Source organism: Ceratocystis lukuohia, assembly GCF_044167205.1.
Source record: "Ceratocystis lukuohia strain C4212 chromosome Unknown Supercontig2_pilon, whole genome shotgun sequence".
Classification (NCBI taxonomy): Eukaryota; Fungi; Ascomycota; class Sordariomycetes; order Microascales; family Ceratocystidaceae; genus Ceratocystis; species Ceratocystis lukuohia.
This window is the reverse complement of record NW_027263521.1, coordinates 3780856-3795673: the sequence shown is the minus strand read 5'-3', so window position 1 is coordinate 3795673 and position 14818 is coordinate 3780856. Positions and strand designations below refer to the sequence as shown.

At 48.3% G+C, this 14818-nt stretch overlaps 7 protein-coding genes across 7 annotated transcripts; 3 read left to right on the top strand and 4 right to left on the bottom strand.

The window, feature by feature from the left end:
* Positions 1-80: 80 nt before the first annotated feature.
* Positions 81-1418, bottom strand: HOO65_020935 (putative lipid kinase; the record flags this gene model as incomplete). The annotated part of the gene is made up of 1 exon (XM_071000193.1): positions 81-1418. The coding sequence occupies one exon, from the start codon at positions 1416-1418 to the stop codon at positions 81-83; it is 1338 nt and encodes a 445-aa protein (XP_070861573.1).
* Positions 1419-2406: 988 nt separating this feature from the next.
* HOO65_020934 (tRNA (guanine(26)-N(2))-dimethyltransferase) lies at positions 2407-4335 on the bottom strand (the record flags this gene model as incomplete). The annotated part of the gene is made up of 1 exon (XM_071000192.1): positions 2407-4335. One exon carries the CDS (start codon positions 4333-4335, stop codon positions 2407-2409), a length of 1929 nt encoding a protein of 642 aa, XP_070861572.1.
* Positions 4336-4924: 589 nt separating this feature from the next.
* On the top strand, positions 4925-5527 carry HOO65_020933 (putative U6 snRNA-associated Sm-like protein LSm4; the record flags this gene model as incomplete). Its single annotated transcript, XM_071007065.1, has 4 exons — positions 4925-4927; positions 4994-5134; positions 5198-5248; positions 5342-5527. 4 exons carry the CDS (start codon positions 4925-4927, stop codon positions 5525-5527), a joined length of 381 nt encoding a protein of 126 aa, XP_070861571.1.
* A 1273-nt stretch (positions 5528-6800) lies between these two features.
* On the top strand, positions 6801-8349 carry HOO65_020932 (pentatricopeptide repeat domain protein; the record flags this gene model as incomplete). Its single annotated transcript, XM_071006723.1, has 2 exons — positions 6801-6905; positions 6958-8349. 2 exons carry the CDS (start codon positions 6801-6803, stop codon positions 8347-8349), a joined length of 1497 nt encoding a protein of 498 aa, XP_070861570.1.
* A 265-nt stretch (positions 8350-8614) lies between these two features.
* On the bottom strand, positions 8615-10008 carry HOO65_020931 (Zn(2)-C6 fungal-type DNA-binding domain-containingprotein; the record flags this gene model as incomplete). Its single annotated transcript, XM_071006771.1, has 2 exons — positions 8615-9396; positions 9456-10008. The coding sequence occupies 2 exons, from the start codon at positions 10006-10008 to the stop codon at positions 8615-8617; spliced, it is 1335 nt and encodes a 444-aa protein (XP_070861569.1).
* Positions 10009-10583: 575 nt separating this feature from the next.
* On the bottom strand, positions 10584-12605 carry HOO65_020930 (ATP-dependent DNA helicase II subunit 1; the record flags this gene model as incomplete). The annotated part of the gene is made up of 3 exons (XM_071006579.1): positions 10584-11840; positions 11889-12491; positions 12546-12605. The coding sequence occupies 3 exons, from the start codon at positions 12603-12605 to the stop codon at positions 10584-10586; spliced, it is 1920 nt and encodes a 639-aa protein (XP_070861568.1).
* A 525-nt stretch (positions 12606-13130) lies between these two features.
* HOO65_020929 (uncharacterized protein) lies at positions 13131-14465 on the top strand (the record flags this gene model as incomplete). The annotated part of the gene is made up of 2 exons (XM_071006797.1): positions 13131-13352; positions 13422-14465. The coding sequence occupies 2 exons, from the start codon at positions 13131-13133 to the stop codon at positions 14463-14465; spliced, it is 1266 nt and encodes a 421-aa protein (XP_070861567.1).
* Positions 14466-14818: the final 353 nt, after the last annotated feature.

The window sequence follows — 14818 nt, the reverse complement described above, 5'->3', positions numbered from 1 at the left end:
ATATATAATAGATGCATACTGCAAGATACAAGACACTTCAGAGCTCTGACCTAATAAATGGTATAGCGATAGTGATACTTTTATATCGAAGGCGTTATCAGCACTTTGAATGGTGAAGTCGAAAGAGCCTTAACCTTCATCCATCCCCCTTCCTGCACAGCAACGATGGTTCCATCTACGCAGAATTTACGCCAGCGATCATCAGGCTCGTGGACTGAGACCCTGAGTTCCTTTATTTCTTCGTAAGTCACTTCTGGCATGGAGACATGCGCACCATTGTTGTAGGCAGCCATCATAATCTCCATTACTTTGTCTTTGCCCAAGGGAGCAAAGGTTACTACGCGAAGCTTGCCATCACAAGTGCGGGAATCGGGCGAAATGGTAAATGTCCTCTCCAGGTTGGAAACGAGTGTTGACAAGATGTAGTTGAATTCGTTGCCACCAAGACTGCGAAAATCGCTACAATCCGGGCGTCTGACCTCTACAGTTGCTTTGTATGCATGATTTAGCTCCAGCAGTTCGTTGGCAACCATTCCAAAACGCCTGTCGCCGTGTTTCCTGTACTCAGGCGTATCACTTTCATAGACAATGCTAGCGTGGAATCCGTGAGAAGCCACAATAGAACCATAGAGATAGTCTACGGGACGTGAGGTCATGTTGTTCTGGCTTTGAACAAAGGTCACGATACGGGCACCAGGTGAGAAATCCGCCCGAAAGAGGGGCAGACTGACGGGAGTGCCGTGGATAAGCGTGCGTAGACCGAGGATGAGAGCCGATTCAGTACTGTTGCTGTAAAGCGGGCGATGTATGGAGTGGAACAAGGCATTGCCAGTGCCAAGGGGCAGAATGGCAATTGTTGTCGGGGAAGGTTGCTTCTCGTCCTGGTTCATAGCGTTGATGAGATCAACAGTCCCACCATCGCCACTCATAAGTAAAACGGTTTGTGCAGACTCTTCCGCCCGTAGAATCTTGGCGGCAAAGCTTTTGATGCTCTCTGCATTCTCTGTAATAAGCAGGCTGTACTGTCCCTTATGTGTAGTGCTAGAAAGAGACTGCACTGCGTTCAGAAGCGGCTTGACCACCTGATTCCAGCACTTCGTGGCTAGACAAAGCCCGGATTTTGTAGATACCACCACATGGAGCTTGCGTGAGTCGGATACCTGGAGATGGCGTGGACAGCGCGAGATGATGAGCGGTTCCAAGAGGGAGGGGACCGCGGGTACGTCTACACACTTGATGGCATACGACACATCGACGCCCTGGCCAGTATCAAGTGCAGCAAAGACCGTGAACCCTCGAGCTTGTTTGAAGATGGCTACGATGCTCTGGGGATCGTCGAAGATGGCGTCAAATGAAGAGGTCGCATTTGTCGATAGAGGCTCTGTCCATTCTTTTGACGCGGGAGAACAGCGACTCATACCGGAAGAAATTAGGTCTGGAAATCCCATAACCTATTGAAGCAGTCAAAGACTCGACCCGAGAGTTTGGATAAAATGTAGGCGGGCTGATTGATTGGTATTTAATGTCACAGTTCAGCACAGACTTTCTTTGGTCCTGCTTGAGCAGAGATGACGCAATAATTAACAGAAACGGGACAATAGCTTGTGCTAAGTGGGGTTGCAAATGATGCCTGATTAGGGATACAGCAAGAATGAACAATCCGGGTAGTAGCGATCCATGAACTCCACAGAAGAGGCGTGAAGAGAGATAGGAGAAGAAGCGAAGGAGCGATTGAGCGCTTCGCAGATGCACATGTTTTTATACATGTAAAAGTGCCAGAGATGAGGCTCTAATATTGAGGTAAAGCAGCAATAGAACAGGTAAGCCCTCGGCCAAAATAGAAGGAAGCCTAAATCAATCATTTCCCTCACACAGCGTAGTCTCAGCCAGACAGGCTTCGGGAATTGCAAAATGAATGCCGACTTGATTCACTGCACTTGAGATGGGCCGAGATACATGTAAGTGATGTAATAATAATATATGCACAAAAACCTCTATGCCGGCCTTTGCACTTGGCGTTTCTTAAGGAAGTAGGTTTCAGCCAATGACCGTCGTCGAGGGCATCTATATGGTTAATAAGACAGTACTAAACTGTATGACAATGCTGGAAATCTCCGGTTAGCTTGTGATAGAATTGCGGCGCACTAAGCAACATGTCATTCCCGCGAAATAATTGGCGTAGAAAAGAGGGCGTCCTAGGACATGCATTCCAGTTTATGCGGTGCATGAATCACCAGCTTTTATGCAGCGTTGGTGCTAGGGTGGATGCAAGGCAGTAGCATGTGGGTGTCTATTGGTAGGTCTTGGCACACACACAAATGCTTATACTATTGCATGCATACGATAGTGTCTAATATTTTAATGTACATACATCTAACAAGGAGAGCCAGGCTTCCTTATCTCCTTCTACTTGCGTGCCCGGGTCATTGGGCCCCAGTGCTCGCGTGGGTTCACTTGGTATCGCACCAGCTTCTTACTGCTGATCTCCTTATCGCGACCCAGCTTTTGTAGCACTTCATTGAACACCAGGGTCTTGCGAAGGGCCGCTTCCTCGTCGTTTACTGCGTCATCCTGCTGTAGCTCCCCGCCTCCATTCAGCAGCTTCCATGCAGGGCTGTTCTGTTTAATGTTCTCCATCTTTACAGGTGCCACCTGGCGGATGTATTCTTTGAAGATCCAAATTATGGTCGTCCACGGAGCATCAGTCTTGATGCTGTTCGGCTTGCAGTGGCTGCGCGTAACCCTGAAGCCTAAATGTTTGAGCGCCCCACGAATGAGATCTTCGTTGGGCGTCTCGCAGCAGAAAATTCCCGCTAGACGAGACGGAATAAAGTAGAAGGGATGGGCATCAATACGTGCCGCCTCCTTGTCAGCTTGGGGAAGTGCCTCTTCAGGATCCGGCTCAGGAAGGTTTTCCGACAGTGCAGTCGTTAGCATTCCCTCAATGCGAGCAGCCGTGCCATAGACTTTGCCGTCTAGAGTCGGCAGGATATTGAGCACCCGTTGGATAAATTCGGGCGACTGAATCATGCCACCGTACATGGGCCCAGCGAGGTGCATTTTCGTTCCACAGTGGCGGCAAAGAATATCAGAGGTAGGGCCTTGCGCCATGACGTGCTTGTAATAGTGCGACTTGCCGCTCTTAGCCGCCATAACACGCGTGCGCATAATGTGTTGTGTCTCCCAGGCTCCGCAGCCTTGGTCGCAGTTGTAGACAATCATAGTTTTAGAAGCATTGAACTTGACGGCCGCCTGTGACTTAGTAACCCGGATGAAGATGCGCGTGTAATAGTCGATAGAAAGCGACAACAGGGGCTCAATAGCTAGGCCGTAGCGTGCCGCAGACGTTGCTACTGTGTGAAGAATAAGCCGTAAGCCTACCTCATGGGTATGAAAGCCCTTAATGGGGATCCCGCCATATGATGCAAAGGCCTTTTCACAGTAGCTGTGGCCCGCCCAGATGGCGGAGTCAGTGCAAGTAACGCACAGCAGGCCACCATCCTTAACACCCTGAACCGCAGCGTCAATGAAAGGCGATGCAGTTCCATAGGGATCTAGGTCGATAACATTGTACCGGTTATTGTTGGAGGGGCTTCCGTGCTTGTCACGCTTCGATAGATCATCAGCAATGCGCCGATACATGTGGGCAATGGCATCGTCACGGGACACCTGGATTTTGTCGGAAAGCTTGTTGTGCTCGGCATTAAGCTTGATGTAGTCGATTGCCGAAGAGGATAAGTCATTAGCCGTCACTGAGGTCACAAATGGAAGCTCATGAGAGTAGCGCAGCGCGCGCAAACCGGAGGCCGAGAGAGCATCGAGGATTGTGAACTTGGACATTGTGGGTCTGGGCCTGGGCTCATGTTCCGAAGATTGTATAGGGATGGCAGCAGTAGTAGTCTCGGTCTCATGAGTTTCTGTCGTGTTGGAGACTTCTTGTGTGGCCACAGCCTGGGCGCTTAGTTCAGCATTTGTTTCAGTGCTAGTAGATTCCACTTTCTTGCTCTCCTGGCCTGCATTTCCCTCGACTTTGGGTCTCTTTTCAGAGTCGACCTCGGCCCCAGTATCCTTCCGTTTCCGCTTGTTCTTAGTAGGCTTTGCAGAAGACTCCTTGCGTTCTTCAGTATCCTCATGATAGGCCCGGATGGCGAGGACAGTCAAGTCGCGGTTGAATTGCTGGATGGGGTTATAGAACACAGAAATATTGGATTTGTTTCCGCCATCACCAATCTTAGCTCCTACGGGTACCAGGATATCGGCCAACCCTTCTCTTATGGTGGTGTACACCTTGCCATCGTAGGTGTACGTAGGTGCATCGGGGCTAGTCGAATTCATGGCGGATGCTGGAGACAAATGTGGGATGCGCTGCGGGGGCGGATGCGTAGGAGAAGGAGAGGAGTGCGGCACCTGTCCAGAAGTATATGATTCGATATCGCTGGAAGAATGCGCTTTTGAGTGGCAGTAGTTATGGTGCTGCGTAAAGCTGCAGAATACGCTAGAAAAAGATGTGGCTGAAGCCCGTGGAAGCTTGCAAGAAAGGAAAAGCGAGCGAGCCGAGCGCAGCAGAACCATCCGATGGGTATATACAGCAAAGCAGAAAAGATGGAATAGTCAGACAATGAGGGATGATGCTTCTCTGATGCCCTTTGTGTCGCCTTTTTAGAGCCCTTTTCAATGCATCACCAACCTAGACGTTGGAAAAAATGCCCATCAAATATTTTTCTGCCGTACTCAATCCAGAACTTAAAGGCGGTGAGAATAGCTCGACTCTAGTGGGGCCGCTTCCCGCCCGCCAGGCTAAGCTTGTAGAGGCCTTGTAGGCTGTAGGGGAACATTTGAGTGGCCTTGTTGTTCTTGTCTCGTTAGAGCCTCACTTTCCTCAGCCTTTTCAACATCCTACACACACAAACACCCTAATTTCAAAATGGTATGAACAGAGTGCTTGGCGCCACGGTGCAGCATAGAATCAGCGTGCTGACGAATGATCTTTTAGTTGCCTCTCGGCCTTGTTAATGCGGCCCAGGGCCACCCGATTTTGGTAGAACTAAAAAACGGCGATACGCTCTCGGGCCATCTGATAACTTGCGATACTTGGATGAACCTCACGATGAAAGACGCTGTCCAGTCCAATGCGGTGCGCATACTAATGAGCCCCCAAAGCCGCTGATGCGAGTGCTAACTATGATTATGCCCATAGGAAGCTGACAAGTTCCTGAAGCTGCCCGAGGTCTACGTCAAGGGCAACAACGTACGCTAAAACATGACCCCAGCACGACCTATACCTCCCGCGAAAATTGGACTGTCCCTGCTAACAGTTGTATATCTCATTTCCTCTTAACAGATCAAATACCTACGTGTGCCTGACGAGATCATCGATCAGGTCAAGGAAGCCCAACAAAACCAACAAGGCGGCTTCCGTGGCGGGCGCGGCGGCCAAAGAGGCGATTACAACGGCCGTGGCGATAGAGGTGGTCGTGGCGGTCGTGGCCGGGGCCAGGGCCGTGGTCGGGGTCGTGGTGGCGCCTAATCGTCTCTCGCATGGAAAACATTCCGGCGACTTTACACCAACAAACGGTGACAAGAGGAATGGTATAGAAGAGAAGGTTTCGAGTCCACCATCTTCTTATCGACGGACTATAACTCTCACTCCTGTGGATAAACCACCGTTCCACTCACAACTGTGACGCATCCTCACACTCATCATGGACTATTTCTTTGTCTTTGATCTTGGTCCACTGAAGCTAAAAGGGCGCACCAGGATCTACACACACAAGCCATTACTGCTTTTTACTGACACATGATTTTTCTGCTGGGAATTGAGTTACGACGAGGAAAACAAAGATGGAAACATGACTGACAGCACTTTTGATATCTCTGTGATTTGCTGCACGATTTTTGGTGGCAGCGCTACGACTATGCCAACTACATAAATACATAAAAGCCTAAAAACATAGAAAAATCAAATATAGACTCCAGGATACCCAGAACCGCGCTGTTCGAACATGTCGTTGTATTCATATATATATGAACAAGTAGCCAGCGTACAATATGGTATGGAGGAACAGAGGATGACTAACTGCTGTGCATCACGTGACTTTGGCCAATAAACTGCGTCGCTATGGGTCATTAACCCTGAACAAAGCTTCTTGAACAACATCAAACACTAGCTTTTGAGCAAGCAAGATGAAGCTCCCCGCTCAATCGATCTTCCCCCTCTTCTACATCTGGCTATGAACCACAGTCGCATAGCGGTGGATGGGCTCTGGAAGTGCCTGTGTCCAGCCGCACCCGACGCTACCTTCTTAGCATCACGTGCCGCCTATAGCCGCCTGTCAAACTCTTCAATAGTGACGACAAGTTCTCAGCCCACTGCCCTCTCTCGGAGAATCTTACCGAGGATATGTCCAGCGAAAGAAATATCCCGAAATTTTGGCACGAGTCGGACGCTACTTGACTTTGCTTCTGCGGAGCAAGTGAATGATGAAGCAGCAATAAATGCCAGGCTTGACTTGCCAGTCGATGGGGCGGATGTTCACTCTCTTGAGAAACCAAGCAGTCTACCAGACCAGCAAGAAATCAAGCCACAAGGTCGGCCAAAAATTACAGTTTCTCAACTATCTACCTCGAAACCCCCGTATACAGAACTTCACGATGCTAAGCTGAAGACTATCTACGAAACTTTCCAGCGTCTAAGGGGCCGCACACACTCGATGCAACGCATTGCGGCGTTTCTGGGCTACATTATAAAACATCGACCAACCAAGTTAAGGTTCTACCATTATAATCTTCTTCTTGAAGCCATGGCTGATCGCGACGGCTCGGCAAAGACTGTGCGAATCCTCCTTCAAGAAATGCAGCAAGCTGGAATCCAAGCCAAGGCCTTGACGTACCACAATGTTCTTGCAGTATGTTGCACTCTGCTATTCTTTCTATAATTTATACTAACAGTTGGCACAGGCTTTAGCTATTCACCCAGACTACACCCTCCGCAATGAGGTGCTCAGAGAAATGCAACAGCGATGGATAAGCAAGACCGTGCTCGATGAGTGCTATGAAGCCATTGGCCTCCTGCGTGACACCCAGTACGAAATGGCATTTGACAAGTTGGAGACTATGATTAAAGATGGCATTTTCATCCCTCCGTGGGTCTATGAAGTGTTCATCATTGTGTTCTCTAATTCTGGTTTCTTAGACGAAGCCTACCAACTAATGAGTCGCCGGCTCACCATGTTCCGTAACCCACCTCCCGCTTTCATGCTCAACATTCTAGAGCTGTTTAGCCAAGGGTACCATTATGATGGCACAAAGCTTATGTGGAGGAGGATAACACGCACTAACAGACTCCATCCTTCTGATATTGTGGTACAGAATGTTATCCACACTGGTGCCCGGTATGGAGACCCTGCTATGATTCTACAGGCCATTGATCTCCTTGCATCGCGGGGAACCAAAATCGGACTAGTACAATTCGAGCCGTTACTTGATTGTTACGCGCTCATTGGCGAAATGAATAATGCCCTGCGAGTATTCTCCTTGATGAACCGTACTGGTCTCAAAGTACGGCGAATCAGTACTCGTGGAGTCTATATTTGCTTGACAAAAGACCCCAAGGCCATTCAGAGCTACATTGATGCCTTACATGATGCCGACAACGTGCCGATTGCCACAGTCAATGTGCTTTTCGAAGTCCTGCATTCATTCAAGGATGCGCAGACTTCAATGGAGGTCTACAAGTCCATTAGTAGCCTAACAGATGAATTTGCAACATCTGAGACGTTTGGCTATCTCGTTGACCTTGCGGAGGACCCTAGTACGCTTGTTTTCCTTGCCGATGAGGCAGCCATGGTGGTTCCAAAGCTTCAGATTCGCACTACTTTGCTACATAAACTAGCCAACGCTTGTGCTGAAGCGGGGAAACTCGACCTTGCTGTCAGGTACTTTACACGTGTCAATGAGGAGTGGCGTGGACAGGTCACCAAGACTCAGAAGAAACTGATGAAAGATGCCTATCGCATCACCTTCCAGAATGTCTTCCGTGCCTTAGTAAAGGCGCGAGATACCCGCGCCGCTAATGTTCTCCGCCTCGGCAAGGTGCGCATGGCTATGCTAGGCGCTGGGTTGCGCAGAGAGCTGGATGCAACGTGGCCAGAAGTCTGGGAGGAGATCCAGAATAAGAAACAGGAGAATGCGCTTAAACGCGAAGCCGCTAGAGAGGAGGAGGGGGCCCCAGCAGACATCAGCGTCCGAGTGCCGTTGCCCGAGGAGCTTGACTCTCTGTATGATGAGCTAGAGAACAGCACACAATTTGAGGATGTCTCGAGGCCTTTAGAAGAGCTTAAAGAGAAATAGTTGCAGAATTCGGAGAGTACAAGGTAGATTTCATAGCTTGCTTTACGATAAAAGCAGATGCTAATGAGTGTGTACATTATGATAAAGCAGTGAGATTAAAGCAATGTTATAGACATCTACTAAAGCTAGTTAATGGCCTACAAAAGAGAGCAATGTCCTATGAATAACAGATATGAAGCAAACGAGAAAAGTAAGAAGAGCAAAATTCATGAAAATTGGATATCATAATTGCTAAAGAGCCAAGATAAACCCTACCGTTTTTAATTCATGAGCAGACGCCTTGCTCGGTCGAGGCACAAATGACAACTTCGACTGTGGAGGCCTTAAGCCCAACAGCAACGGCGTCATCTTCGGTATTGGAGACTATAGTTCCTTGACTAGTAGATGGGGCCTTCAATTTTCTAGGACGCCCCCTTTTTCTCTTTGTAGGCGAAGACTTTGAGGCTGTTGTTTTGCTAATTGGTGTGCTAGGGGCCTCATTTTCAGTTGTCGACTGGCTTGGAGATACCGAAGACGTGGCATCCGGGTACACGATGCGCAGCCGTTCAGCACCATATTGCTTAAGCATGGCAATAGACTCTTGCTGCAAGTTGGGGGACTGATTTGATAGTATTGAGAATTGATCTTCGCTGAGCGTTGTGGAATCAATCCCTGCCTCTCTTAGCAAGGCCTGGGCGGCGTCGCGGCGTTTTTGTCGCTCTCCGGGGTCGACGGTCGCTAACACCACTGACAAATCGCCAACCGAGGCATCGGGGTTTGGTGCCTGCTTTTGGGGGCTTTGTGCTATGCTCTTTCTTGATTTTCGCTTCTTTGGGGCGTTCTCTTGTGAAACCGGCTGGTTGTTGGGACTAATAGCCACAAACTGAGGCCTTCTTCTACGCCTTCTACGGCCAGCAGCAACTGGACTAATTGGCGTAGGGGCCATCAAAGCGAAGATATCAGATACCAGCCTGTGAAGCGGAGTGTGGCTATATTCTGCTAATATAGAGCGGTGGGACGTCGAAAAGATGAGGGTTAACGTTCCGAAGCAATCATAGATAGGGCGGTCTAGTATGTGTTGTTAGTGACAAATACTTCGGCCTAGGCAGGTATCGTGTCATACTCACTTGCAAGAATGGGTTCTGGTTCCTTGTGAATAAATTCAGCTAAAATAGGTTTCTCTTTCATTTCATCAGCCTGTTTTTGCCAATGTTCCATCGATTGTACGCAGATGCAGGTGAACACCCAGCCCAGCCGTTCCCATTTGGCATCTTTGACAACCCATTGACTAGCATCGACATCGCCAATTTTCGAGGTAATGTATTTCGCTGCCAGCATCTGTAGTGTATGGCTATTGGGTCGTTGGTTTAACACAGCATCCTTTACCAAGATCTTTTGCTCCGCGATAGGAACTAGAAGTGCTGATTCGTTTTCATCCTGTGGAGCTAGGAGGCCTTTCAGCTCGTCTAGAGGGATATGAAACGTCGTATCAAGCGGAAACTGGAAAGTCGTGGTGGTGTGTTTGGCGCGTGTGGGCGTGCACTCATGGTCAAAGGCGGTCTGAAGCTGCGCATGCATATCTTCAATCGATGAGCATGGAACACCTTCAGACAAAGAGGCTTCGGAATCTGTAAATGAACCGTGCATAAAGCCGTTTAGACTGCCGGGAAATCCCTCCATCTTGTGCGATACAGCATGTGAAAATGCTTCCAGGTATCGAGGGGAGTTCGTCTTAGAAGCACAGCAGTCATCAGCCTCATTGAAGTCGTCGCATCAAGCTGGACTTGCTGATTAGTCAGCGCAAGTATACGCAACGACCGAGAAACAATGCTAGTTGATAGTTTATGTCCATTTAATGGGTGATTGAAACACTAGAAAACAGCCATGTCGTGATAGGAGAGACGCGCCTGCTAGGTTGTGTGTTCGCGTAAGGTGGATCTGTGTGGCGCCTAAGCGGGTGTGGCGTTTTTGATGCCTAGCGTATGTAATAATTGTTATAGACAAGGTGCTGAGTTATGAGTGTTTTGTTTCATTTGGTTGAATAAAGAGCGATTTTTTTGATTAAGAAAAGTCTCTGTCGCACTAGTTCCTTGTTTCCGATCCAAAAGCTAGGATTGAATGCAGCATTGGTACGAACCAAATGATGGCTTAATGGTAATCATAGCGCTTATACATTGTAGTATCAGCGCAATATTCCAAACGTCAAGCTTGTCATACAATAGCCCACTGTGTCTCTGGCTTGACATCTGGAGAATTTAATGGGTTTCTAACCACTGCTCTATTTTATCAATGAGCTCTGCCTTGCGGCCCTTTGGATCAATACCACGCACTGTCAAAACCTCCTTCAAATCTGCCACTGTCATTTTCTGCACTGACCCAGATTCAACTGCATTTCTAAGCTGCTTGTTTGATACACTAGAGCCCCCAGCATCATATGGTGACTTTGCTCTCTTGCGGGGGCCATTGTCGCTGGGGGCATCGAGCTCACGCTTCACTGGACGACTAGCTAGTGTATCGCTGGCAACAGAGGCTTTAGCAGCATTGTTGATGTCTTTGATGAGACCACCAACGCGCTTGTTTATTGCACGGTATTTAGGAATTGTAGCGTCATCTGGGACCTCGGGAACCTCTTCATTAAGAGCCATAGCCTGGAGAATACGGTAATGCCACTGGAGCTGCGGGTTGGGATACTTGACCGGATTGTAGCGTTTGTTAGGCAACCATAGGTTTTCTACAACCATGGAAAGGTCATCAATCATCTTGTCTGGCGGATTGGTACGATATTTGAGTCCAGGCCCCGATCTTAAATCATCGGCAAATGGGAGCGGGTACAGCCACATGCCAGCAGGGAGATACAGAGCACCAGTAGCATCGTCCATCTTGTCTTCCGAAGCTACCAATGCGAACAAGCCAGGCTTCGCATTTGAACGTATGATTGCCCAGACAATGGCAATTTTGTCGTCTTTGAGAAGCTTTTTATGTAGAGACGCAAACACGCGAGTAGATCCAATGTAGTGCTCCTCTGTAGGGAAGATGAACGTAGCCTTCTTGACTGACTCCCAGGGCTTAATGCAAGACCGCGGCTTGAAACCTAGAATACGAATTACGGGCGGACCGAAGTCACGAAGCGTCTTGTGCTCGTCGGGCGTAAAAAAGACAAACTCGCCTCCAAATTTATAGGCTTTCTTCGTCTCGTCCGGCATGATAGTTTCGGCGGTATCCTCAGTAAACTTGGCGGTTTCTCCTTTTGCAATTTGAGGCTTTTCATCGTCAAGCCAAATGTAGCAGCTGCGCTGTGGTCTTTGCTTGTGAATTACATTGTACCCGGATACCGTGATAGTGAGGCCGGGTGCGATTTCAAAAGGTATACCAGAGAACAACGCGCGCTTGCTGACTTGCTTGCTTGTGACGTTGGAAATCAGTGACTTTAGTAGCGAGATGCCGTCGCCGGATGTGGACGTCAAAATTTGGGGTGAATTGGCTTCTTCGGAAATGTCTCTATAGATTATGTCCTAAAGCCTTGTTAGATAAATTCAATGGCGTGAAATAGCTGTGCTTACTTCGTAGAACTTGGACACATTGAAATCTGTGCCATTTCTAGTGATGGGGAACAGTTCGATGATGACGCTGAGATCGTACAAATCCTTTGCGCGAACGACAGCAGCAGACTTGGATTTTTTGTCGTCAGGATGGGGGTTGTCATTGTCTGTGATGATGAATAAACGCCTGCTTGTGAAATTGGGGGCTCTGGTAGTGAATAACTGGTTTGCGCAAAACAGCACATTTGCCATAGAAGCCGAATCGTCTTCGCTTGGGGTCAGAATACCATCCTCGTCTTCTTCAATAAGGCTCTTGAGCGCCATGACATCCTCTGCAGCGGGGACATCTAAGTCAACATAGACATAGCAGTGAGGATAACTCTGGCTAGCCCGGTCATCACCATCAGGATACTTTGAATGCTTAGTACCAAAGAAAAGAATCCCCATCATATCTTTTGGGTTGGAAATTACACGCTGCTCCATCAAATGCGAGGCACATTTCAAAGCAGCAAGCAAAGCGCTGTCCGTATCAGCCTTTTTTGAGTCTGAGGGAGGTGGTGGCTGAAGCATAGTGCTATTAACATCGATGGCGATGATAATGGCATCTTTCTGGCTTTTGTAGTTCTAATGAACGGCGTTAATAAAAGTTCTAGGATTATATTGTGTTCGCAGGCCTACAATTTCTTCAATTTCTTCATCATCTTCATCCTCCTTTGGTCGCCAGGGCTCGTCTGCCATATTGGGAATAAGGGCCTAGAGAATGCCTTTTATAGGGGACAGCAGAGTTTCCAGTGGAATCAGAGGTGTATTTCGATGAATCCTTATAGTTTGAAACAACCTAAAGAAGCAAGAGCGCTAAAAAAAATCAAGTGTCAAGCATGTGTGAGAAGCTATCTTGATGAAGTGAAGCAATGAGTTTGCTTTTGAACAAGTGCTGTATAAGCCCAGGAACAATCTAAACGCGATATCACGTGATCTACAGCAGGCAGCCAAGTCGGTGGGTCTGTGTGAGAGCTAGAAGCTTGGGAGCTAGCCAATCAAAGCCCTTGTGTTGAAAGCTCTCAACCAGCAAGCGTTAAGTGGCCCAAAAAGAAGCTGGTTGATCCAAATGCGTTGGATGAGAATTAGGCCAAAGCAAGACGTCACTATTATTTACTGTGCTGTGCTCATTGCAACCACTCTGCCGAATTTTATGCCATTGCGCTCTATATCCTCTTTTAATCCTTATTTCAATAAACTTGCCGCCTAAATACACACCTCGCAATGGCTACCAGGGGCTCACTGCGACTAAGCCATAGCTTGAGTCAAAGGCTGGCCAGTCCCATCGCAGTATCGCCCATGGCTGGCCGACGGTACCTGAAAACCCAGGTATCTCTTGTCACACAGAGCAAAATAGGCTCTAAAGGCCCTACGGCTATGGTCTTTCTCAACATGGGCGGGCCATCGACCCTCAACGACGTTGGCGACTTCTTGAGCCGGCTGTTCGTAAGTTTTTTTCCTTTTTTTACCAGTTTAGGACTATGACGTCAATGAAATTACTAACACCCTCCACAGGCTGATGGCGATCTCATCCCCCTAGGCCGTCTCCAGAATTACTTAGGACCGCTCATCTCTAAGCGTCGTACTCCCAAGATCAAGAAGCAGTATGATGAAATCGGCGGCGGCTCTCCCATTCGCAAGTGGTCCGAGTATCAAGCCGAAGAAATGTGCAAGCTGCTTGACCAAATGTCCCCCGAGACTGCGCCTCACAAGCCCTACGTAGCCTTCCGCTATGCTGCGCCCTTGACTGAAGAAATGTACCAAAAGCTTTTCGATGATGGGTTTGGGAGAGGAAAGGGCGGTCGGGCTGTTGCTTTTACCCAATACCCTCAGTACTCTTGCTCCACCACGGGTAGTAGTCTCAACGAGCTCTGGAAGTGGCGCCAAAAGCTTGAAGCCAAGGGACCTGATGGCAAGCCTGTTGATTCTGAGGGCTCAATCCAGTGGAGTGTTATTGACAGATGGCCGGCTCATTCGGGCCTGGTTGAGGCGTTCGCGCAAAACATTGAACAGAAACTACTGGAGTACCCCGAGGAGAGGCGCAAGGACGTTGTCATTTTGTTTTCAGCTCATAGTTTGCCTATGACTGTTGTCAATAGGGGCGATCCCTATCCTGCCGAAGTTGCTGCTACCGTCTATGCTGTCATGGAGCGCCTCAAATTTTCTAATCCTTACCGTCTATGTTGGCAATCTCAGGTCGGTCCCCAGCCTTGGTTAGGTCCCCAGACCTCTACCTCAGTGGAGGAGTATGTCAAGCGCGGCCAGACGGATATGGTTCTTGTGCCTATTGCCTTTACATCAGACCATATTGAAACACTCTATGAACTGGACAAAGAGGTTATCGGCGAGAGTGGCCATGAGGACACAATAAAGAGAGTCGAGTCCCTGAACGGGAGCCCTGTTTTCATCAAGGCTCTAGCCGATATTGCGCTGGAGCATCTAAAGCACGGATCTTCAACTTCTGCACAGCTGCAGCTGAGGTGCCCTGGATGCACGAACCTCAAGTGTGTCGAGTCCAAGAAGTTTTATCAGGAACAGGAGAAGGCTCTGCAAGTCTAATATGACTATTGTGTCATCCTTAGGCATGTAATATGAACATGGGATCTGTACGTTACGAATGAACATTCGATATGTATATATATATAGAATAGGGCAGTTTATACATACTGGCTATCGTTAGCTGTAATGCAGCAGAGCAAATGTCTTCAATTCACAGTGCGTATGACAGTGTAGATATGCTTTCGACACTGTATAGTTATAGCGCGTTAATTAAAATGTAAGCGTGTTTCTACGAAATCGTGACATGTGTAAATAAACCTATGTGTGGTGCTTTCATCGTCCGCTCCTCACCCACAGTAACGTCAATTGCTAGTCAGTCTTCTGTCTTCCGCTGCAGAGGCACTTTGTTTTTT